Here is a 25,757-nt window from a genome sequence, read left to right as displayed (position 1 = left end):
AGAAAGTAAGGCTATAATTTTATTTGGGGTCTTTAAAGCATTTTATTAAGTTGCCATCAGTAGCATGTAATTGTTTCAGTCATAGAAAGGCAAAGAAGCTCTAAGAGAACTGAGGCAACTAGCCCAGACTCTAGATTTTGTGATGCTGTTTGATTTAAATGCTTTTGAAGGTGCTACCTTGCATACACACAATTCACATACGTGATAATAATCCAGTTGTGTGTGGTTATGCTACCACGATGACCATATGATGGTACAGATACTAGGTACAAGTATCAAAGTGGTGACGTGCACAAGCTCAGCAATCAGACTGCCTGGGTCTGCATCTTACTACTTGTGAGAGGCTGAATACATTTAACATCTCTGTGAAATGGAGTGGACGGTAGTCCCTACCTAATGGGGCTATTACTGAATCATACTGAATTTCCATCACTTAACAATGTATATTTTTAATAATTGAAAGTGTTCTTTCTAAAATAAATGCCCTTTGGGGGCTGCTTTTTAATCAATTTCATTACACAGTCCTTAGATTAATCGGGTTTTTTTTTAACTTTTTAATTTATTTTTGGCTGCACTGGGTCTTCGTTGCTGTGCATGGGCTTTCTCTAGTTGCGGCGAGGAAGGGCTACTCTTCGTTTCGGTGCGCGCGCTTCCCATTTCAATGGCTTCTCTTGTTGCAGAGCACGGGCTCTAGGTTTGCCGGCTTTTGTAGTTGCGGTGCACGGGCTCTAGAGCACAGGTTCAATAGTTGTGGTGCACGGGCTTAACTGTTCCACGGCCTGTGGGATCTTTCTGGACCAGGAATCAAACCCACCTCCCCTGCATTGGCAGGCAGATTCTTAACCACTGTGCCACCAGGAAAGTCCCTGTACAATATATCCTTGTAGCTTATTTTATTCATAGTAGTTTGTATCTCTTGTATCTTGCCCCTTCACCTTATCTTTCTGTCTTATTTCACTTAGCATCTAAGACCCTCCAACAATATCCATGTTGTTGCAAATGGCAAAATTTCATTCTTTTTTGTGGCTGAGTAGTATCCCATTGTGTGTGTGTGTGTGTGTGTGTGTGTGTGTGTGTGTGTGTGTGTATTAGGGTGGCAAAAAAAAACTGTTTGGGTGGAAAAACCTGAACGAACTTTTTGCCCAACCCAATACATATATATAAATAACATCTTCTTTATCCATTCATCTCTTGATGGACAGTTAGGTTGCCTCCATATCTTGGCAATTGTAAACAGTGCTGCTATGAACGTTGGGGTGCACATATCTTTTTGAATTAGTGTTTTTGTTTTTGTTTTGTTTGGATAAATAGGAGTGGAATTGCTGGGTCATATGGTAGTTCTATTTTTAGTTTTTTGAGGAGTCTCCATACTGTTTTCTGTAGTGGCTGCACCAATTCAAATGCCCACCAACAGTGTACAAGGGTTCTCTTTTGTCCACATCCTTGCCAACACTTGTTATTTGTAGACTTTTTGATGATAGCCATTCTGACAGATGAGAGTTGATACCTCATTGTGGTTTTGATTTGCATTTCCCTGGTGATTAGCAATGTTGAGCATCTTCTCATGTGCCTATTGGCCATCTGTATATCTTCTTTGGAAAAATGTCTATTCAGGTCATCTATCTTTTTTTTTTTTTCCCAGTACACGGGCCTCTCACTGTTGTGGCCTCTCCCGTTGCAGAGCACAGGCTCCAGACACGCAGCCTCAGCGGCCATGGCTCACGGGCCCAGCCACTCTGCGGCATGTGGGATCTTCCTGGACCGGGTCACGAACCCGTTTCCCCTGCATCGGCAGGCAGACTCTCAACCACTGTGCCACCAGGGAAGCCCTGTCCATCTTTTAATCTGGTTGTTTTTTTGATGTTGAGTTGTATGAGCTGTTTATATATTTTGGATATTAACCCCTTATCAATCATATCATTCGCAAATACTTTTTCCCATTCAGTAGGTTGTCTTTTTGTTTTGTTGTTGGTTTTCTTTGCTGTGCAAAAGTTTTTAAGTTTAATTGGGTTCCATTCATTTATTTTTGCTTTTGTTTCCTTTGCTTGAGGAGACCAAAAAAAACCCAAAAATACATTGCTACAATTTATGTCAAAGAGTATTCCACCTATGTTTTCTTCTAAGAGTTTTACAGTTTCTGGTTTTCCATTTAGATTAATTTCTAATACCAACACTTTTCTTTTTTCCCAACAGATAGAATGAAGAAGCTTTGCTTTGGTAACAAACTACTAGAATTCAGACTAAGAATCAAACTTTTAAATGAAACCCAGTGGGAACTCCTGATTTTTAGTGTCCTAATTAGACATTAGCAACTGAAGTTAAAACTTCTTTTAACCCTTTAAGTGTCAGTTTCCTCCCTGGAATGCCACTGAGAAGCAAATGATAAGCTAAGATGGTTGAGAATTGTTTGCGTGGTGAGCCCAATCCAACAGGCATTGACAAAGAAATACAGAAAGCTTATAAGCTTAAAAGTGAGTAAGGCTAGGGAATTCCCCGGTGGTCCAGTGGGATGCAGCCAAAAAAAAAAAAAAAAGGCTAGAAAGTAAAAGCTGACTTTCTGTATGAGTCACAGGCGTTCAACCTATATTTCTCATATTTGGTCAACACCCTCTATCAAAGTCCTTATACATTCTGGACTTTCAGAAAAAGCCAAAAAATCACATACTTCAAGAGGCGTGAAAGTATATTTCAAGTCAGTCCCTCTAATTACAAAATGTTAGCCGAAAAAGAAAATTTCCATAACTAAACTCTTAAATTGAGTTCAAAAATCTTTTCTACTTAAAAAAGGCACCACAAAACATTTATAGAACTGTACAGAGAAAAATGTCCAACATAATCTGAATTTCTTGATTCTAATGTTTGACCAAACCCAGTATATATTTAACAATCAATTTGCTTTCCAAAAACCAAAATTTAAAGGAAAAAAGACATTTTATCTTCCTAAATATAAGTGGTATAAAATAAAACCAGTCAGAAGCATAACTGCCTTTAACTAAAACCAAATAAAGAAGAACCTAGATGATACAAATTTACTTAAATTAAAACATTACAGTATATATGTATGTGCATACATGTGGGAAAAATATATAATCTGTAAGATGAAGTGAAATATGTATACCCTATTTATATAACAAAGGCTGAGAAACTTAAACTCCTAGATCACATAGACTAATCCCTTGAAGGTAGCTATTAGATGAAACAACAAGAGCTTTTATCTAAGGTTTTAGCCCTTTCTATTTGACTTTCTTTTCTTTATGATCCTGTCTCAAAAGACAAATGGTATATTTTGTGTATTTGTAAACATCAGACTTTCAAGCCATTTTACTACAGTCCTTAGAAACAATTCATTTCTTCAGCGCTTCATGCACACCTGAGTTGGTGGAGGTTTCAATGCAGAGCTCTTCTGTTTCCTCCTTTAAAGCAAACTCGGCAGGAGCTGGGTGTTCCTGCATGCTGGATTTCACGGCATGAGCTGCATAATTAAGGCTGGTGTTTTCACTCCAATGCCAGTAACCTGAGAAGGGGTTGTAGAGCATTCCTGCCACAGTTTGAACTGACAGACCGTCTGAGAAAGAAAAAAATCAGACAGAGCATATTTAATAAATATTTAGCTTCCACATGCCAAGAGTCTCATGCAACTCTCCAAATTAAAAAAGGATTCCTAACTCAATAGGCACAAATACTTTGTAGCCATGTACAGCTCATTCTTTACTGCAGTAGAACATAAACTCTAGCACGGTATTTGGAATTTGGTAAGTACTCAATAAATGTTAGCTGTTTTTAGAAAATCTGGCCAACAACTGACTGTTCCAATCATCTTTAAAATATTTTTTCTACTCTATTTTCAACAAAGTTACTTGCAGAGAAGAAATTACCACATTTCATTGGACAGATAATATTATTCCAAGTAAAATCAAGTTTATTGATATACTGTTACACGAACAAAAAGCATGAGACACACATGAGCCTAAGAGGAATACCAAATGCCAAATAAATGAACTGACAAGTGTTATTACTTGACAGGAATTCAACAGGTAAATCAAGTGCTCACGAGGTGTAAAGCAGAGCTAGGCACTGTGGGGAGCATAAAAAGGAGACAGTCTTGCCTTCAAGCCAGAAAGAGGTTAAGAACACTAAAATAACCGTACTATGAGGCATGCTATAACTAGCATAAAACGCTACATAAAAAGTGACAGGCTCCCCTGGTGGTGCAGTGGTTGAGAGTCCGCCTGCCGATGCAGGGGACACGGGTTCGTGCCCCGGTCCAGGAAGATCCCACATGCTGCGGAGGGGCTAGGCCCGTGAGCCACAACTACTGAGCCTGCGTGTCCGGAGCCTGTGCTCCGCAACAGGAGAGGCCGCAACAGTGAGAGACCCGTGTACCGCAAAAAAAAAAAAAAAAAAAAGTGACAAGGAAGTTCAAAATATATCTGACTATGAAGGAAGTAATACGTAAAATAAGCTGATTCAAGCATGGCCTCAATAGGACAAACTGAGGATGTGTAACTAAAAGACATTTGTACCTCATCCTTAAACAGGTGAGGACTAAACAGCCAAAAAGTATTCATTGATCATCTATGATTTGCTTGGCCCTGGGTTAGGTGCCATAGGTGAGAGAAAAGTGGATGTAATACTTAATCCTAACTTCAAGGCGTTTATGATCTAGTTGAGGAGAGAAAACCAACATCCAAAGAATAGTGGCCTATTTCATTAAGCGCTAGGTTATGTGATTAATAATTATAGGCACATTAAAAGTTCAGTTAGCCCTTGGAAATTGGAAAAAATTTTAATACTTACTTGATTCCAGAATGCTCTCTAGCTTTTCAGGTGAAACAAACTTCTCCCATGTATGAGTACCTTTCGGTACAATACCTGCAATCTGCTCTGAAAATACAATTCCCAAGGCATAGGACAGCTGTGTTTTGTTGATTGTAGTAATGAATAAAGAACCACCAGGCTAAAAAAAAATATGTGTAGAAGTAAAATTTTAAATGTTAGGAGTAACAGTTAGATAAAGGCTTGGCTTCCCCCACCCTCCTCCCTCCTTCCAAACAATTTAAGTGCAGTTAAGACACACAAGTATGGGGACTTCCCTGGGGGTCCAGTGGTTAAGACTCCGTGCTCCCAGTGCAGGGGGCACAGGTTCGATTCCTGGTCGGGGAACTGAGATCCCACACCGCACGGTCAAAAAAAAACACAAAACACAAACCCACAAGTGTGAATAAAATATAATCTACCAAAATAGAGGGTTTTTTTCTCTTGGGAAGTTCATTGTTACGGGCAGTCCACTAAAGATGCCTGTACTGAGTTTATGCAACAGGGCTTACAACTAACTCCTAAAATCATACATTGCTATGATTTATGTTTATATTTATACATTCTTTTGTACATAGCAAATAATTTGTAATAAAAATATAGAAATGAGATCCGGCTGCTCTTCCTTGTTACATGTCCACACTGATGTCTTAATGTGTCAACACTGCTTTCTTTTTGGGTGCCGAGTCTGCCTAACTTGTTTGGTACAGTGCACACTGCCCCATGGTTTGTGCAGGCTGGCAAGGCCAATAAGTGTTCTCTGACAAAAGCCTTAATGATTAAGGTATGAAAGTGTTTTGTTTTGTTTTGATTTCATTAGTATAAAGAATATAAAGAGATCAAGATAAGAACTTCAGTGAATGCAAACCACTTACGGGATTGTTTAGTCTGCCATGTTTTAGTGACTATATTTATAGTGCTTCCTGTATGTACTCCCACAAATGGCAAGAACATTAATGTCTCTTCCACACATTCTCATTAGCACCTGATGGAGATAAAATGCCTAAGACCCCTTCCAAAATAATCATATTAAGATATATATGTATGAAAATATCTCAAATAACACTAAACCAGAAATAAAAATGATAAGAGAAGGCCCTGAAATATTGGGATGTGCCCTTAAGACTAAAATATCAGACACGACTTCATTACACATTATAACTTTTCTCTGTAAAACTCTAGTATTCTAAAATATCTCATTAAAAATCACTCATGTGTGGGCTTCCTGGTGGCGCAGTGGTTGAGAGTCCGCCTGCTGATGCAGGGAGCACGGGTTCGTGCCCCGGTCCGGGAAGATCCCACATGCCGCGGAGCGGCTGGGCCCATGAGCCATGCCCGCTGAGCCTGTGCGTCCGGAGCCTGTGCTCCGCAACGGGTGAGGCCACAGCAGTGAGAGGTCCGCGTACCGTGGAAAAAAAAAAAAAAAATCACTTATGTGTCAATTATATCTCAGTAGAGCTAGGGGAAAAATTACTTATAAATATCTAATCTGCGTTTCATAAAATCTTACTCTAAGGAAATAGTGATGAACATTGGTCATTTTTTTTAAAATAGGCTTTCCATTAAAGCAAAACTTAGTTTTAAATTCCACGATGCCAGTATCCCTAATATATGTGAGAACTTCCATCCATACACACTGACTGAGACACTACCCAAAAAGAAATAATTAAGGAATTTTCCTTGGAAAATAGGAGGTATACCTAATAAAATTTGTTTTTAAGAGGAAACACCACCAAGAAACTATACACATTGAAGGAGACTACGGAGATATGGCAACTAAATGCAATATGGAATACTGGATTGGATCCTACAACAGAAAAATGACATTAGTGGAAACACTAATGAAATTTAACAGGGTCTGTAGTGTAGTTAATAGTATAATGTCAACTAATTTTGTAGTTTTGAGAAATATACCATGGGCTACATACAGGGCTAGGAGTACAGTGAGGCAAGTGAGGTACTGAGGACACAGAATCCAAGGAGGCACTCACTCTCTGGGGCATGCAAATGCAGGACTGGCACAGAATAGCAAGTGCCGCCTTTGACTTTCTGCCACACCTGCCTCACCCCAGTTCCTACCCTTATTAGGTAGAATGTTAACAGTAGGGAAGACTGGGTGAAGGGCACCCTTCACCACCCTTCACAGTGGGAACACTGTGTACTATCTTTCCAACTCTTCTATAAATCTAAAATTTTTTTAAAAGCTCTATTTAGATAAAGGCTAAGCATTTAATTCTTTTAGCTCTTGACCTTAGGGAGTTACCTCTTGAATACATAAACAACAGAGTTGATATAGTAATAATAATACTTCGGAAATATTTATTAAAAGAAAATTTGGAACCACCTTCAGAGGACTGTGTCAAATTATATAAGCATAATAATGTAGGGACTTCATTAGGGTGGCGCAGTGGTTAAGAATCCGCCTGCCAATGCAGGGGACACACGTTCGAGCCCTGGTCCGGGAAGATCCCACATGCCGCTGGGCAGATAAAAAGATGTAGCCTTAAGCCCTACTTAAGTGCCTAGTGACCTGTGACTTAAAGACCATGTGACCTCTGACACCTCAGATTCTGATCTTCATTGGGTCAAAGGAGGTCATAATGCCTGCCTTACCTTCCTCACCTGGTTGTAGGTAAGATCTGATGAGATCATTTGTATGAAGTATTCTTTTATAAGCTGATAACTGTTACACATATCACATACACAGAGTGACTTAACAAATGCTGGCTAACCAATTTATGCTAATAATGGTTTTTTATTTTTAAGTATTAATCCAAGTCAATTTCTTAGTAATTGTCATTCAATGCCTATTAGGTAATTAATCCAGACTACACCAAAGAAAAATACCACTATAAATCTATTGTTTGTATTGCAGTGTTCAGCACCAACATTTTTCAAGATCCCTGGACATCAAGATACTAGATCTGGAAAACCCCAGATATCGAGAGCAGGCTGAGAGGCAGAAGTAATCTCCAGTAGAGATGCTGCCCCCTCATCCTGTCTTCCTGGTTTCAAGTATTATAAAACATTTATTGCTATGGATACATACACAAACTCAAAAGAAAACACAAATAAGTAAACTCTGCCAGTCTTACTTTTAACACTTGACAGCAGCATTGTATAAACACTTCTAGATCAATCACATGTTCTACAACTTCAGAAGCTACAACAGCATCAAAGGTTTCTGCAGTTTCTTCCACAATCTTTTCCAGGGAACACGCTCTGTACTCTATCCGCTTATCCAGGACTGGGTCAAATGATTTATGGTGCTGTGCTGTTTTAATGTTCTCATCCACAGGATCAATTCCAATAACTGAAGCCCCAAGCCGCCCTAGAGGCTAATGGCATAAGAAATCATTACCCTCAGGAAGAAAATAGAACGCACGTCAGCAATAAAAAGCTTCTGAAAAAGGAGACAAGATTAGGCACGAGGTGTTAATTGTTGGAGATCATTTATGGGTACACGAGAGTTCAATACACCATTTTCTCTAGTTTGTACACGTTTGATAATTTCCATAATAAAAAGCTTAAAAGTGAGAACAATAATCACAACAAAACTTATCAGGAACTGCTTAAGATAGTGAGGAAATTTTTGTCTACATTCTCTAGATATATTCACAGGCACACAGTACAGTATTAACATATTTAAAGTGCAATAAATGTAACATGTCATTGTAAAAAGAGCAAAATTTTCTAATACTCAAATTCTCTGAAGCACATTTTTTTCTCCATAGTTTCTCTTGTGACTAAAAACGATTCTTCGTAGCTAATTCTTCTTTCAGCCTTTATATTCAGTCACTTCCCATGACATGCCCAAGTTTTTAAACACAGCCTTTATTTTGATCAAAACTGCATAGCATTTATTTTATAACTCTTTAGTTAATAAGCTAAAAGTATAAATCAAATTATTTTAACTTTAGAGACATAAATCTGTAATAATACACGGAGAAGATCATAGAACACATAGAGTAAAATTGTACTAATTTACAATTTGATACACCTCATATTCTTGATTCTAAGGGATGTATTTTCACATATTTTACATTTCCTGAAATTTTATAATTGATGTCAAGAGAAACCAGCGCACTGCCATATGAGGAACACATTTTCTGTGCATATGGAAACTTAGCTATGTATCAAAGGCCTCTGTTAACCTCACTGTCAACTTGGCTGTTATGATCTTGACAGTAACACACACCATCGTATCTTCACTTACATTTGTATCCTGTACTGTTTGCTTAAAATATCTTTCAAGCAAAGATTATGATGCAGCATTTAAACAAAAAGTTATTGTGTTGATAGGATATTACAAAATAGAACTGTAGGGCATAAATATTCTGTCAGCTAAAGCAAGTATTGTTCACAGGGAGAAGTACTCTAGAGCACCTAAGAAGGGGAGAGCCCCCAAAGCAGGCAAAATTCTGTTACATTTTGATACTGAAGCAAGTGCAAAAGGACAGCTTATCAGTGCATTTAAACCAGCGGAAATTGCCTAATATCTTGGGAGAGAAGAGACAACAAAATTTCCAAAGCTATTCAAATGACCAGTGCTTTTTTTTTAATTGAAGTATAGTTGATTTACAATATTATATTAGTTTCAGGTGTACAACATAGTAATTCAATACTTTTATAGATTATACTCCATTTAAAGTTATTATAAAATAATGGCTATATTTCCCTGTGCTGTACAATATATCCTTGTTGCTTATTTATTTTATGCATAGTAGTTTGTACCTCTTAATCCTCCTACCCATATCTTGCCCCTGTCCCCTTCCTTCTCCCCACTGGCAACCACTGGTTTGTTCTCTGTATCTGTGAATCTGTTTCTGTTTTGTTATATTCATTTGTTTGCTTTATTTTTAAGATTCCATACATAAGTGATAACATACAGTATTTGTCTTTGTCTGACTTATTTTACTAAGTGTAATACCCTCTAGGTCCACCCACATTGTTGCAAATGGCAAAATTTTCAGTCTTTTTTATGGCTATTATTCCTGTGTGTGTGTGTGTGTGTGTGACATCTTCTTTATCCACTTATCTGTTGATGGACACTTAGGTTGCTTCCATATCTTGGCTCTTGTAAATAGTGCTGCTATGAACATTGGGGTGCGCGTATCTTTTCGAATTAGTTTTTTTGTTTTCTTCAGATGTATACCCAGGAGTGGAACTGCTCAGTCATATGGTAGTTCTATTTTTAGTTTTTTGAGGAACCTCCATACTGTTTCCTGTAGTGGCTGCACCAATTTACATTCCCACCAACAGGGTACTACGGTTCTGTTTTCTCCACATCGTCACCAGCATTTGTTATTTGTAGAATTTTTAATGATAGCCATTCTGACTGGTGTGAGGTGATATCTAATTGTGGTTTTGACATGCCTTTCTCTGATGATTAGCAATGTTGAGCATCTTTTCATGTGCCTATTGGCCATCTGTATATCTTCTTTGGAAGAATGTCTACTCAGGTCTTCTGCTCGTTTTTTAACCTGGTTGTTTGTTTTTTGATGTTGAGTTGTATGAACTGTTTATATATTTTGGATATTAACCCCTTATCAATCATATCATTTGCAAATACTTTCTCCCATTTAGTAGGTTATCTTTTTGTTCTGATGATGGCTTCCATTGTTGTGAAAAAGCTTTTAAGTTTAATTAGGTCCCATTTATTTATTTATACCAGTGCCCCATTTTTGTGTAAAAAAAAATAAATCCTCACTATAATTTTCTGAAATACTTATATATATATTTTTGTTTTGTTTTATTGTCTTTAATAATATTGCATTTAATAGTGTCAACAGAGAGTCTTCTATCAGTTTAATTATTTCTTCCATGTAAGTAATCTATCCTCCTCACTAGGAGTTCTTTGAGTTTTCTCTTTTTCTCTGGTATTCATCATGATATGTATGTTTGTGCCTTAATTTGGCATCATTAGGGCCCATCTGAGGTTTCATGTCTTTTTTAAATTCTAAGATGGAATATTTATATATTTTTAAGAAAGTAAAAAGCATGTACTAGTTTATAATCATAAAAATATTAAAAACATTATACACTTCCTGTTTTAAAAATGAACAATATTATTTGTTAAAAGGATAAAAGAGGCATAAGCCCACTTTTTCTCAATTTTTTTTTTCCCCAGTTAAAAATGCCAAGAAAGCTGGGCTTTCCTGGTGGCTCAGTGGTTAAGAATCCGCCTGCCAATGCAGGGGACACAGGTTTGAGCCCGGGTCCGGGAAGATCCCACATGTCGCGGAGCAACTAAACCCGTGCACCACAACTACTGAGCCTGCGCTCTAGAGCCCGAGAGCCACAACTACTGAGTCCGCGTGCCACAACTACTGAAGCCTGTGCACCTAGAGGCCATGCTCCGCAACAAGAGAATCCGCTGCAATGAGAAGCCCGTGCACCGCAATGAAGAGTAGCCCCCGCTCACCGCAACAAGAGAACACCCGCACAGCAACAAAGACCCAACACAGCCAGAAATAAATAAATAAATAAATAAAAATAAAGTTCCCTTTTAAAAAAATAAAAGAAAAATGTCAGGAAAGTTGTAAATCACTTACCTCCGTTAACAATCCACCACCACAGCCAACATCAAGAATCTTCATCCCAGACAAAGGTTTTCCTGGCTGGTGATCAGCAGCTGTTTTTAAAAGATTGTCTCTGTTAAAAAAATTCAAAATATATTTAAAAAATCATTAATTTTATCAATAAAGTCTTAAAAGTGCATAATTTTCAAAGAAATATTAAACTCTCTTTTTAAATAGACTTGATTTTGGGGGTAAAAAAACTTTTATTTTCAGCATAAAATGACATTATTCTTAATTTATAAGATATTTTTAGTAGTCAGAAGCAGGAGGTTTAAAGTTCTTGAAATAATCTACTAATAATTATGACTTAACTATTACTTTAGTAATAATCTAAAGAAAAACTTTAAAAACAATCTAGTTTAGATTAACCTAATTTTATTCACTTGAGATATCATGTCACCTGAGGTATTATTAGCTATGTTGCTAGTACTTGCTAGACCCATTTCATATCAGCAACAAATAGGTTATTTTACAGGGTTTGGTAGAAGCAGACTGGAGATCTATATTTGCAGAATTTGCCTACATTCCCTTCTAAATTGAGTCACTTTTCATCTTCTTAGTGGTGTTTTCATGCTCATGTAAACAGGCACCCAAATCAAGTAAACTTAATTCTAAGATAATCATAGCAATATTTTCCCACATACACAAATGTAAGCACACACACACACACACACCCATATACACACACAGATATATAGAGCTAACAGTATCGTAAACTAAACTTTTAAGTTGGGCTACATACAAATTCTAATTATACTTATATTAAAATGTCATATATAACAAGGGCATCTTAGGAAATCTTTTATTGCTATTCAAATTAACTGACTTCTAAGAAAAACCTAGATAGTGGTTAAGTAGATAATTTCAGAACGTTATAATATACAGAAAGGACCCATTTCAAATGAAATCCAATCCATTCTTCACACATTGGCCAAAATGACTTCTTTATATCATAGTTTAGATCACATTGCTCCCTTTCAATGGTTTTAATTATGAACAGAATAAAATCTAAGCTTCTAACCATAATTTGGACTGCCCTGGATGGTCTCTTCTAGTGTGATGTCTAACTAGTAGTGTCACATTAGTTGGGACAGAGTAGTTCTCAAGCTGAGTGTGCATCAGAATCACCTGGAAGGAAAACACAGACTGCTGACCCCCCAAAGCAGTAGGTCCAGTGTGATACCTGAGAATTTTGTATTTCTATCAAGATCACAGGTGATACTGATGTTGCTAGTCCAGGGCTAACCTCGAGAACCACTGATCTAGCCTAACAGAATGACATTTCTGCTTTGCTCTGCCTTAGTGTTTCAATGATCCACTAATTCAGTGGTAATAAGAATGTGCCAATATTCTCCTTTTTGCTGCACTGATAAAACCAGCAAAAACCAATCAGGAAGTTCCTTGAGGGCAGTCTGAATCTGATATTCTGTGTCTATCACACTGCCTTGCCCATGTCGGCTGCTCAAAAATGTCTAATAAATAAATAAATAAATGGACAGAAGAACGAATGAACAATTGATAAGTGGAGTCTTGCTAAGTGGAGTCTGATGAACCCTTGCCTTTATCTCCCATGGCAAACTCTAAGTTCCGGAAACACACAGACTGTGTTTTGAATGATGAATATCTCAGTAGCTTTTACAGATTCCAGCCCCCACGCTCTGTACAAGGTAAGTTCTCAAAAAAATATTTGTTGAATTGAACTTTCTCAGTACTATTCCCTTTATCAGAACTGCCTAAAAGGCCAAAGATGCTATAAAATGACCTTGATGCCATAGGACCCTAATTCCTTTTCATATGGATTTAATTCTAATTAACTCAATAATATCCAAAAATACTTCAAGTTAATTTATGAAACAGTGTAGAACTCGAGTGATGCTATTAAAAAATTAATAGTTTCAGGACTTCCCTGGTGGGACAGTGGTTAAGAATCCACCTGCCAGTGCAGGGGACATGGGTTCAAGCCCTGGTCCGGGAAGATCTCACATGCCACGGAGCAACTAAGCCTGTGCGCCACAACTACTGAGCCTGTGCTCTAGAGCCTGTGCTCCGCAACAAGAGAGGCCACCGCAATGAGAAGCCTGTGCACTGCAATGAAGAGTAGCCCCTGCTCGCCACAACTGGAGAAATCCCGTGTGCAGCAACGAAGACCCAATGCAGCCAAAAATAAGTAAATAAAACAAATTTTAAAAAATATGTAGGGCTTCCCTGGTGACGCAGTGGTTGAAAGTCCGCCTGACGATGCAGGGGACACGGAGTCGTGCCCCGGTCCGGGAAGATCCCACATGCCGCGGAGAGGCTGGGCCCATGAGCCATGGCCGCTGGGCCTGCGCGTCCGGAGCCTGTGCTCCGCAACGGGAGAGGCCACAACAGTGAGAGGCCCGCGTACCGCAAAAAAAAAAAAAAAAAATTAATAGTGTCAAACAATGGATATTGAAGAGAATCTCCCTAATTTCTAAAGCAAAGTTAAAATGCAGCATTTTGAACCTAGGCATAAACCGAGAGAAAAATGAACTCGAAAGAAAATGAATTATTGAAAAGAGTTGTATTTTAAAAGATCTAGAATTTCTGTAATGTTACCTAATGAACGGCACCCTCAGGTCATTCATAGAGTGAAGAGGTGCATATACTCCTTGCTCGTCCCACCACCTGTGCGCCAAGGCCAGGAAGGTCTTCACCTCACTGCTGTCTACAGTGGTCCGGGAAGTACTGTACAGTCTTGTCCAAGGGAGTCTAAGAGGTCAGAAGGAAGAGCCAGGCAAAAACTGCCATTTAAAAAAATGTAACATGGGATATATTAAGTAGAAAGATATTCTAATTTGCAATTTACTAGACTCTAAATATATGTATCGCTCATTTTTGATGCTTCGAAACAAGTTTTCTTATAATCACATTGCTTATAAATAGATATATATATGTATATGTGTGTGTGTGTATATATATATATATATATATATATATATATATAGTCACAGATGAAACAAATCAATTTGCTTTCGAAGTAAGTTACAACAAAAATGAAACTTTATAAAACTTGGCCTTTTGGGTCACGTAGTAGTAGTAGTAACTATTTACTGAATACTTACTAAATACCAGGTACTGCTTGTTTAAGAAATCCCTATATGTCATATGTCATCTTATTTAATCCTCAGCAACTCCATAAGGTAGGTACTATTATTATCTCTAGTGCACAGACAAGAAAAGGAAGGCTCAGAGAGATTAAGTGGTGGAGCCAGGATTTGAACTCAGATGCCTCAGCCTTCTCTCCATTTCTACTGCTTGATCATACTAATCCAAGCTCCCGTCATCTCTTGCATGAACTATTGTCCTAGCCTTCTATTTAGTTGGCCTTCTTAGGACTTCATCCCCCTCTAATCTGTTCCCCACAATGCACCCAGAGTGACTGTTCTGAAATATAAATATGATCATGCTATTTTCCCACTTAAAATGCTTCCATGGCTTTCCAGTGACATTGGGAAAAAGACCAAAATCCTTAGCATAGCATACAATACTCTGAATTATTTGGTCCCCAGTTTCTTCCCTCTCCAAAGTCACTTCCCACTCCTCTCTTCATCCTCCCCACTCCAGCCACATGGGCCTTCTTTAAGTTCTTTGAATTGGCAATGCTTGTTCATTCCCCAGATACTTTGGACATGTCATTCCCTCTGTCTGGAACATTGTTCTCACATTCCCCCTTCCCTCCTTTACACACCTAATTAATTTCTTCTCATCCTTTAGACCTTAGTTTAAATGGAATGTCATCTAATACTGTCCTATTTTAACTCCTATACAACTCTGTACTTCTTTGTGAGCCTATGTGATTAGTTGATCATGTCTCTCCATTGGAACATAAGCTGTCTTGCTTACCATTTTATCCCTAGTGACAAGCACAGTTCCTAAAACACAGTTGGTGCTCGGGAAACATGTGTCAAATAAATAGTCTGAAGGAGAAGGCCCAGAAAAGTATATAATTCACGTAAATATATTTTTTAATCAAATGGAATCAAACAGGGACTAAATGGGGATCAGACAGACACTACACCAGGTCCCATGTCAAAGTACATGATAGGAAAATCCTTCAGAGGTTTTTGGGTAAAAGAGAATAGGTTGCTACATTAGCATAGGTAATGCCATTTAAATTTTACTACGTTTTTCTAAGCTACATAGAGTACATTCTATATTGATTACTTAATATCCTTTTAAGAGTTAAATATCACTCTTCTTTAATATTATTTTATGAATATTACCCTCTTTTTCATGCTTCATGCAAAGCCTCAGTAATCAAGGACTAACTTACAGGGACTTCCCTGGTGGTCCAGTGGTAAAGAATCTGCCTTCCAACGCAGGGGACGCGGGTTCAATCCCTGGTCGGGGAACTAAGATCCCACATGCCATGGGGCAACTAAGCCCCCTTGCCACAACTACTGAGCCCACGCACCTCAACTAGAGAGCCCACGTGCTCTGGAGCCCGCACGCCACAACTAGAGAGAAAAAAAAAAAACCTGCACGCCACAACTAGAGAGAAGCCTGTGTGCCGCAACGAAAGATCCCACATGCCACAACCAAGACCCAACGAAGCCAAAAATAAATTAAATAAATAAAATAAATTTTTTTAAAAAAGGACTAACTTGGGCTTCCCTGGTGGCACAGTGGTTGAGAGTCCGCCTGCCGATGCGGGGGACACGGGTTCATGCCCCGGTCCGGGAGGATCCCACATGCCGCGGAGCGGCTGGGCCCGTGAGCCATGGCCGCTGAGCCTGCGCGGCCGGAGCCTATGCTCCGCAACGGGAGAGGCCACAACAGCGAGAGGCCTGCGTACCGGAAAAAAAAAGGACTAACTTACAATAGTTAACAGTAGGTGGTTGCTCAGTTGACTAAGAATGATTTTACAGACATCCAGTCTTAAAAGAGCCAGTTCATTTATGAGCATGCACTTGGAGAACAGAGCTCATACCTTAACACAATGCAATATTTTTCACAAAGTTAGAAATTGGTTTCTAATATATGAATACATAAAGATATTACTTTGATTCAATATTACTATCTAGAATGTATACTTAACCACCTTATATTTATGTTACACCCAAATCATTTATGATTTAAGCACTGCGTTATTTGTGTCCTGTCATTAGGATATTATGAGGAAGTAAAAAGTAGTTCTCTGAGTAATATAGTCTTGCATTAAAAATAAAAGCTATCGGGGGCTTCCCTGGTGGTGCAGTGGTTGGGAGTCCGCCTGCCGATGCAGGGGACGCAGGTTCGTGCACTGGTCTGGGAGGATCCCGCATGCCGTGGAGCAGCTGGGCCTGCGCGTCCAGAGCCTGTGCTCTGCGGCGGGAGAGGCCACAACAGTGGGAGGCCCGTGTACTGCAAAAAAATATATATATATATAAAATAAAATAAAAGCTATCGCTAAATATGGATGAAAGGCACGCACTGGATGTATACTATATTACAAATTTTCTGTGGGTTTGAAATTTCCCAAATTTAAAAGCTGTTGGAAAAATAAGAATATTTAAATAAATAAAAGCTACCTTAATCAAACCACATGAGCTCTACTGACAAAGTTTATTAAACACAATCAATACTAAACTATTTTTGCACATAATTATGTGAATATTTGCCACAATAATGAATAAACTTACCTGTAACTTTTCATCCTATTCAGGCACGCAAAAGTCATGCTATAGGATTTGAAACACATGATTCTGTATTCACTGAAAACCGATGGTTTAATTTGTAGAGTCCAACTGAGCTGATTTTTTGAATAAGCTGAGAAAAGAAAATTAAATGTCTAGAGAAAGCATTGCACAGTATGAATCCCTGATATGCATGTAATTGAAGAAACTATTTTATACAGCAATCTTATATTACAGTTGATAAACAAAAGGGTTTTTTCCCCTTAATTTTAGATTTTACTTTAAATTATAAAATAAATATCTTGCATTCTGCCATCTAACTCCAATCAGACATTTCTGAAATAATAATCATCAAAAATAAGTAATGCCTATGGTAACGTTTTTCATGCCGTTTGTTTTTACATACACATTATGCCACACAAAATTATTAAAAATGATATTCAAATTAAAACTACATTACCTTTTAAACTAGAGTCATTTTTTTTTTTTTTGGCCACACCACACACCTTGTGGGATCTTAGTTCCTCAACCGGGGATCAAACCCGAGCCCTTAGCAGTGACAGCGCAGAGTCCTAACCACTGGACCACCAGGGAATTCCCACAAACTAGGGTAATATTAATTTTGAGATTATTTATCAAAACCAGTTCAAATTATGTCACTTTCATGTTAGCTACATGAAATGGATTTATATGTATGCTCAACACATTTTACAGAGGAAAAAAAATGTGCACTTATAGACATATATATCTCCTGAAATAAATAGTCATTCAGTTTATATGTTCCAACTTACACAGGGACCTGCTTTATGAACTAGTTACTCTGCTGCAGAACATTCAGTTGTTCAATAAACATTTAAACAAAGTAGACCTTAGAGCAAAGAAAACTACCAGGGACATCACATTATGATAAAACAGCAAGGATTTACTATATAGTACAGGAAACTATATTCAATATCTTGTAATAACCTATAAAGGATATATAGGTTATATATACATGTAATAACCGACATATACAGATGTAAATCTATAGATTTACATCTATATATAAATCTACATTTACATATGTAAATCAACTATACTTCAATTTAAAAAAAGAGAGAGAGAGAGAATCCACCAAGAAGACAAATTACTCTGGCAAAAACCAGACAAAGATGGTACAGCAAAGAAAACAACAGACCAATTTCTCTCATGAACAGACACAAAAATTCTCAATAATTAGTAAACAGAATCCAGCAACATATAAAAGGAAAAATACAGCATAACCAAGTAGGATTTATTCTAGCTATGCAACACTAGTTCAAGAGTAGAAAATCAATCAATGTAATCTACCATATTAATAGTTGAGAGAAGAACACACATAAGCTTACTAATTAATGTGGACAAAACATTTGACAAACTCCACACCCACTTACGACTAAAACCTCTCAGCAAACTAAGAATAAAAGAGAAATTCTTCAATCTGATAGAACACCCATAAAAATTCTATAGCTCACAAAGTACTTAATGGTGATAGACTAAGTGCTTTACACCTAAAATCAAGAACAAGGCAAGAATGCCCATTCTCATGACTCCTATTCAATGTACTACTAAAAATCTTAGCCAGTACAATAAGGCAAGAAAAGGAAATAAAAGGCATACAGAATGGAAAGGAAGAAATTAAACGGTCCCCATTTGCAGATATGATTGTCTATGTATAAAATCCCAAGAAATCTTTAATAAATAAAAATAAAAAGCTCCTGGAATAAGTCGGTTCAGCAAGGTAACAGACTACAAATTCAACACACAAAAAAGTCAATTGTTTCTATATACTAACAATGAACAACTGGAAAGCAAAATTCAAAATGCTCTATTGGGCTTCCCTGGTGGTGCAGTGGTTGAGAGTCCGCCTGCCGATGCAGGGGACAAGGGTTCGTGCCCCGGTTCGGGAAGATCCCACATGCTGCGGAGCGGCTGCGCCCGTGAGCCATGGCCGCTGAGCCTGCGCGTCCGGAGCCTGTTGCTCCGCAACGAGAGAGGCCACAACAGCGGGAGGCCCGCGTACCGCAAAAAAAAAAAAAAAAAAAAAAAAAATGCTCTATTATTTAAAATCAGTCCAAGAAAGAATACTTCCATTGTTGTATAAATCCCTCAAAACATGTTCAGATTCTGTATGCTGAAAATTTATATAAAACGCTGATGAAAGAAATCAAAGACAACCTAGTAAATGATGAAACATACTATGTTCATGGATTGGAAGAGTCAACATAAATCCTCCCCAAATTGATCTATATGTTTGACACAATTTCTATCAAAAGAGACAGAATAAACAATGTTAAAAAGGAGAATAAAACTGCAGAAATCAAATATCCAATTTTAAGGCTTATCATAGAGCTACAGTAATCAAGACAGTGTGGTACTGGAGGAGAGACAGACTGAAATATCAATGCAACAAGAGTGTCCAGAGAGAGGAAAAAAAAAAAAATTCACCCAACTGCTTTTTTGACAATGGTGCAAAAGCAGTTCAAAAGAGGAAGAATGGTCTTTTCAGTAAACGGTGTTGAAACAATTAGACGTCATAGACAAAAAAGAAAATTTTGAACGAAATCTCACATCTTATACAAAACTGAACTCAAAATGATCTAAATGAAAACTATAAAACTTTTAGAAGAAAATATAGGAGAAGACCTTCCTGAATTAGGGTTACACACAGAGTTCTCACATCTGACACCAAAATCACAATCCATAAAAGAAAATATTGATTAAATTGGATTTAATCAAAGTTTAAAACTTTTGCTCGGCAAAACACCTTGTTAAGAAAAAGAAAAGTCAAGTCACAGAATGGGAGGAAATATTTGTAAAACATATATCCCATAAAGAACTTGTATCTGGAATATATAAATATACTCTTTAAACTCAACAGTAAAACGAAACAGAAAAACAAAAAACCTCCCACAGAAAAACAAAATAAGCAATCCAATTTTAAAATGGCTGTGGGTATTATAAAAAGACACAGACATTTCATCAAAGAAGATATACAGATGCAAATAAGCACATGAAGAGATGTTAAATAGCAGTAGCCATTAGAGGAATGCAAATGAAAGCCACTACATACCTATCAAATTGGCTAAAATTTAACCATCCCTGATATTACCAGGTGTGGACCAAGACATGAAAAAACTAGATCTCTTATATATTGCTAGTGGGAATGTAAAATGGTACAGACACCATGAAAAGCAGTTTAGCAGTTTCTAATAAAGTTAAACATATATTTATCACGCAGCTTTGCAAGTGCATTCCTGGGCATTTATCCCAGAGAAGTGAAAACTTACGTCCACACAAAAACCTGTACATCAACGTTCACAGCAACTTTATCCATAACAGCCCCAAACTGGAATCAATCAAAATATCCTACAATAGATGAATGGTTAAACAAACTGTGGCATATTCATATCATGAAATACTACTCCGAAATCAAGAGGAATGAACTACTGATACATGCAAAAACTTGGATGGATTTCAAGGGTATTTATGTTGAGTGCAGAAACATTTTTTCAAAAGGTATATACTGTAAGATTCCACTTACATAACACTTGTGAAATGGCAAAATTATAATGGAAATAATAATGTAATGTAATGGAAAATAGATCAAGGTTTAAGGTTGGTGGTAAGGTTTGACTATAAAGGAGTATTACCAGGAGTTTCACTGTGATTGTGGAACAGTTCCATATCCTGATTGTGGTGGTTATTACACAAATCTCTATGTGTGGTAACACACACACACACAATGAGTGCATGTAAAGGTGGTGAAATCCAAAGGACTGTAGTTTAGTTGATGGTATCATACTAACGTCAATTTCCTGACTCTGACAATGTATTATGGTTATGTAAGATGTAATCACTGAGGAATTGGGTGAAGGGCATATGGAAATTCTCTGTATTATTTTTGCACCTTCTTATGAGTCTATTTCAAAATAAAAATTTTTTAATTAAAAAGTATAAAAGTGGACACTACAAAGTGCTTCTCCTCCCCCTGACTCTAGGTATCCAACTTCCCTCTCTGCAAGCAACCAATGTTTCTAGATTTGCATGTAAGCCTCCAGATATTTTATACATATTTCATTTTTGTGTATCAATTTCTCTCTTATTTTATACAAAAGGTAGCACAGTATACTCATTGTTCTGCACCTTGCTCTTTCCACCTATCAATGTATCTTGAAGATTTTTTTCATAATAGAGCATAAAGAACTTCCTTTTTTTTAGGTTTGCAAGGTAATCCATTGTATGGCTGTAACTCATCATTTATTTAAGCAGTGCCCTATTTTTTTTTTAATTTTATTTTTTATACAGCAGGTTCTTATTAGTCATCCTTTTATATACATCAATGTATACATGCCAATCCCAATCTCCCAATTCATCACACACACACACCCCCACCCCCCGCCACTTTTCCCACTTGGTAAATGCCATTTGTTCTCTACATGTGTCTCTATTTCTGCCTTAAGCAGTGCCCTATTAATGTACATTTATTTAAATTATTTCTAATTTTTTGCTATTCTGAAAACATAAGATTGAATTACATAGGTAATTTCTTTTTGAGAGTACCTGTATGTAAAACCGCAAGAATTGTGTCAATTGGCATGTGCATTTATAAATTTGTAATTACTTTCTTAGATGTTGAACCAATTTGCAATCTCACTAGAAACTATGAGTTTCTAGTGTTGGTTTCCCCACACTGATAATACTTTGATAGTCCCCTATGCAGTGTATTATCAAACTTTTTTTATCTTTGCTAATCCAATAGGTGAAAATGGTATCTCACTGTAGTTTTAATTTATCATGAGTGAAGTTAAGTATCTTTTTTTAAGTTTAATGGTGCTATGGTCTGAATATTTGTGTCTCCCCCAAATTCACATGTTGAAATCCTGACCCTCAAGGGGATGGTATTAGGAGGTGGGGGTCTTTGAGAGGGATTACGCCTTGAGGGTGGAACCCTCATGATTGGGTTTAGTGCCCTTATAAAAAGAAACCCCAGAGAGCAAAAAGGCTCCACCTATGAACCAGGGAGTGAGCACTCACCAGACACCGAATCTTGGACTCTGCAATCTCCAGGACTGTGAGAAATAAATTTTTCTTGTTTATAAGCCACCTAGCCTGTGGTATTTTGCTGTAGCAGTAGGAATGGACTAAGACAAATGGTCATTTTTCATGTCTTGTCTTTTCATAGTCTCTGAACATTTTTCTCCTGAGCTTTTTATGTTTTTAAAATTTTGTTTTGTTTAATAGGACCTCACAGCCTGGCCAAAATTCATTTTAACATCCTCAGAAAAAAAGTTTGTGCTTCTAGGCTTTAGCTCAAGTTATTCTCTCTTCCACCATTTCTATCTGTGTTATTTTTTAAGACCCAGGTCAAATATCACCTCCCTTATGACTTTAGGTAGGTAAATGAGATATCAGAGAATTATGTAGACTGTGATACACAGATAAGGATTTACAGTTGACCCTTGAACAACGTGGCGGTTAGCAGCGCCAAGGCACGCATGCAGTCAAAAATCCAGGTATAACTTTGCAGTCGGCCCTCCACATCTGCTGCTCCACATCCTTGGATTCAACCAACCTCAGGCAATGTAGTACTGTAGTACATATTTATTGGGAGAAAACTCCCCACATTTAAGAGGACTGGTGCAGTTCAAACTTGTGTTGTTCAAGGGTCAACTGTGTAAGGTATTATCATGAAATTGAGCCACAAAGATTTCAACACAGTCCTTGCTCTCTGGTCAGTGATGACCCCAATCTCCCTCTCACCTCCCCTATTTCTGGAAAATTAGTCCCTCAGTCATCAGTATGGCCAGAATTCTTAAGGGCCTTAAAATCTACCTCACCATAACTGAGAGAAACTAATCAAGTTTGTATTAATAGAATGCTACCAATTCCTTCTTTACCTCGAATCTGTGATCATTCTGGTATTTGAAATTTTAAAGGAATGGGGAAATTTTTCATTTAATTTATTCAAAAAGTCATTTATCAGCACCTATCAGGTACCATGCTGACAGTGAACAAGCCCTCTACTGTGCCAACGGCGTGGTTCCAGCATTCATCATTTATTGTCTGGATTACTCTAAGGCCTCCCTGAGCCTAGTCTTGTCTGCCTCCATCCCACTGTCTACACAGCTGCCAAGTGTTATTTCTAAAAGACGAGTCTGAGTATGTTGTTTGTTCCGTAATTTCCCACTGTCTTGAAGATAAAGTCAATCCCAGGAGGTGTACGTGGTCTTTCGTGTACTTGTCATGGCCTAAAAAGTCTGTCTTATCCCTGGCCATTCTCTGCCCTCTTTTCCAGCCCTCCATCCACACTGTACTTTTCAAGGAACACCTCACAGTTTCCTAGAAACCTCCTCATTGATACTCAAGCTGGTCCTTTGGCCACTCCAACTTCTTCTAAAACTGGACAACTTCAAGACAGCTTCCTAAATATCTTGTTTAAGAAGTTTCCCTCATCCCAAATATTTATTCCTTCTATGTTCAATTCCAAAATTTGGAAATATTTATACTGTATTTTTTCTAAATTTCTGATTATAAAAGACATATTTACTGAAAAAAATTATGAAGAGTATATAACGAATGATAAAATGATAGATCACCAACTCTACCTCAGATAATCGCTGTTAAAATTTTGATGTATCTCTATTCTCACTATATATCTCCAAGTTCATAATACAAACTGATTTGTAAGGTTTTTTTTTTACCTTTTTAAAAATTTAAGTATAGTTAATTTACAATGTTGCATTAGTTTCAGGTGTACCGAAAAGTGATTCAGACAGATTCTTTTCCATTACAGGTTATTACAAGATATTGAATAGAGTTCCCTGTGCTATACAGTAGGTTCTTGTTATTTTATAGATATTAGTGTGTATATGTTAATACCAAACTCATAATTTAATTTATTCCCCACCACCACCACTATCCCCTTTGGTAACCGTAAGTTTGTTTTCTATGTCTGTGAGTCTATTTCTGTTTTCGTAAATAAGTTTGTTTATAACATTTTTTTAGATTTCACATATAAATGATATGATATTTGTCTTTCTGTCTGACTTACTTAGTATGATAATCTCTAGGTCCATCCATGTTGCTGCAAATGGCATTATTTCACTTTTTTATGCTGAGTAATATTCCACTGTGTATATATACCACATCTTCTATATCCATTCATCTGTCAAAGGACTCTTAGTTTCCTTCCGTGTCTTGGCTATTGTAAACAGTGCTGCTATGAACACTGAGGTGCATCTATCTTTTCAAATTAGAGCTTTCTCGAGGTATATACCCAGGAATAGGAATGCAAGATCATATGGTAACTCTATTTTTAGTTTTTTAAGGAACCTCCATACCGTTCTTCATAGTGGCTGCACCAATTTACATTCCCACCAAGAGTGTAGGAGCCTTCCTTGTCTCCACACCCTCTCCAGCATTATTTGTAGACTTTTTAATGGTGGCTATTCTGACTGGTATGAGGTGATACCGCATTGTAGATTTGCATTTCTCTAATAATTAGCAATATTGAGCATCTTTTCATGTGCCCGTTGGCCATCTGTGCGCCTTCCTCAGAGAAATGTCTATTTAGGTCTTCTGTAACTTACCTTCTTAACACTACATCTAATCATTTTCCATGTGGCTACACATTGATTTAAATCATGTTTATTGGCTGCACTATTTTTCACTCTATTGAGAGTAACAGCTTATCAATTCTTTTTTTGTTTTTGTTTTTTTGGCCAGGCCACACAGCTTGCATAAGCTCAGCTCCTCTACCAGGGACTGAACCCCAGCTACCGCAGTGAAATCCCAGGAGTCTAACCACTAGGCTACCAGGGAACTCCCACAACTTGTCAATTCTATTGGAGGCCTTTAAGTTTCCCAGTTCTTGCTCTTTATAAGCTGATCTTAGTTCCATCCTGACATTTTTTTAAAGAGACCCTTAGGTATCACTTCTTTAAAAATTCCCAGTGCCTGGCAAACAGCATTTGTTAAATGAGTTTCATGTAAAAAATGAACTTAACGTTCTGGTTAATATTGGCAGTTAAATAATCAAACTGTCTTCTACAAGGATCAGGTTCGGTGTGCTACTTTCTTGATCTTATTTGCCAATACAGTGTGTTGAATTAACCTATTCATCAAAAAATAATATTGCTGCCTTAAATTCTGAAACATGGCAAGATACGTGCAAACAAAACACAAACAAAAGTGAACCAATAACTATGAGACAGCTGGTGTCCTTTCCCGCCGAGGCAAAGGAAAAAGGCACATGACCTTGAGACTCCAGCCGGCAGAGTGGCGGCGGGCTCCTGCAGGAGCTCAACGAAACTAAGACAAAGGTCACTGGATACATGGCGACAGCCCGCAGGCTGCGCTCTCCTCGGCCAGGACCTCTAGTCCTCAGCTATCTTTCCCAGCCTCTGGGTAAGGGACGGTAAGATCCCAGGCCGAGCGTTCTACGGACAGCGAGGGCCAGGACCCAACGTACAGGTCTTTGGCTGACCCCGCGCGGAGCCCCGAGTCAGCCCGCCGACCGCGCCTGCGCAGAACAGCCGGCCCGCGCCGTGGGCTGCGTGCGAGCGACCCCCACGCACACACTCACCCGCCGACGTCGTTAAGCGAGGACAGTCACCCTGTGTGCCCCGGAACGCCGACCTATGCGCTCCTAAAAATCGACTCCCGGAGGAGCTCAGCTTGCGGCCTCCCAACATCGTGACAGAAA

At 37.9% G+C, this 25,757-nt stretch overlaps 1 protein-coding gene across 1 annotated transcript; it reads right to left on the bottom strand.

Moving 5' to 3' along the window:
* Positions 1-3,209: 3,209 nt before the first annotated feature.
* On the bottom strand, positions 3,210-25,757 carry COQ3 (coenzyme Q3, methyltransferase). Its single transcript, XM_065889031.1, has 7 exons — positions 25,638-25,757; positions 17,039-17,165; positions 13,974-14,126; positions 11,370-11,469; positions 7,911-8,153; positions 4,798-4,957; positions 3,210-3,565 (listed from the first exon to the last, which is right to left on the bottom strand). The coding sequence occupies exons 1-7, from the start codon at positions 25,744-25,746 to the stop codon at positions 3,345-3,347; spliced, it is 1,113 nt and encodes a 370-aa protein (XP_065745103.1). The 5' UTR covers positions 25,747-25,757; the 3' UTR covers positions 3,210-3,344.

The sequence above is a fragment of the Phocoena phocoena genome, chromosome 12 (assembly GCF_963924675.1).
Source record: "Phocoena phocoena chromosome 12, mPhoPho1.1, whole genome shotgun sequence".
Classification (NCBI taxonomy): domain Eukaryota; kingdom Metazoa; phylum Chordata; class Mammalia; order Artiodactyla; family Phocoenidae; genus Phocoena; species Phocoena phocoena.
This window is presented reverse-complemented; position numbering and strand designations above follow the sequence as displayed.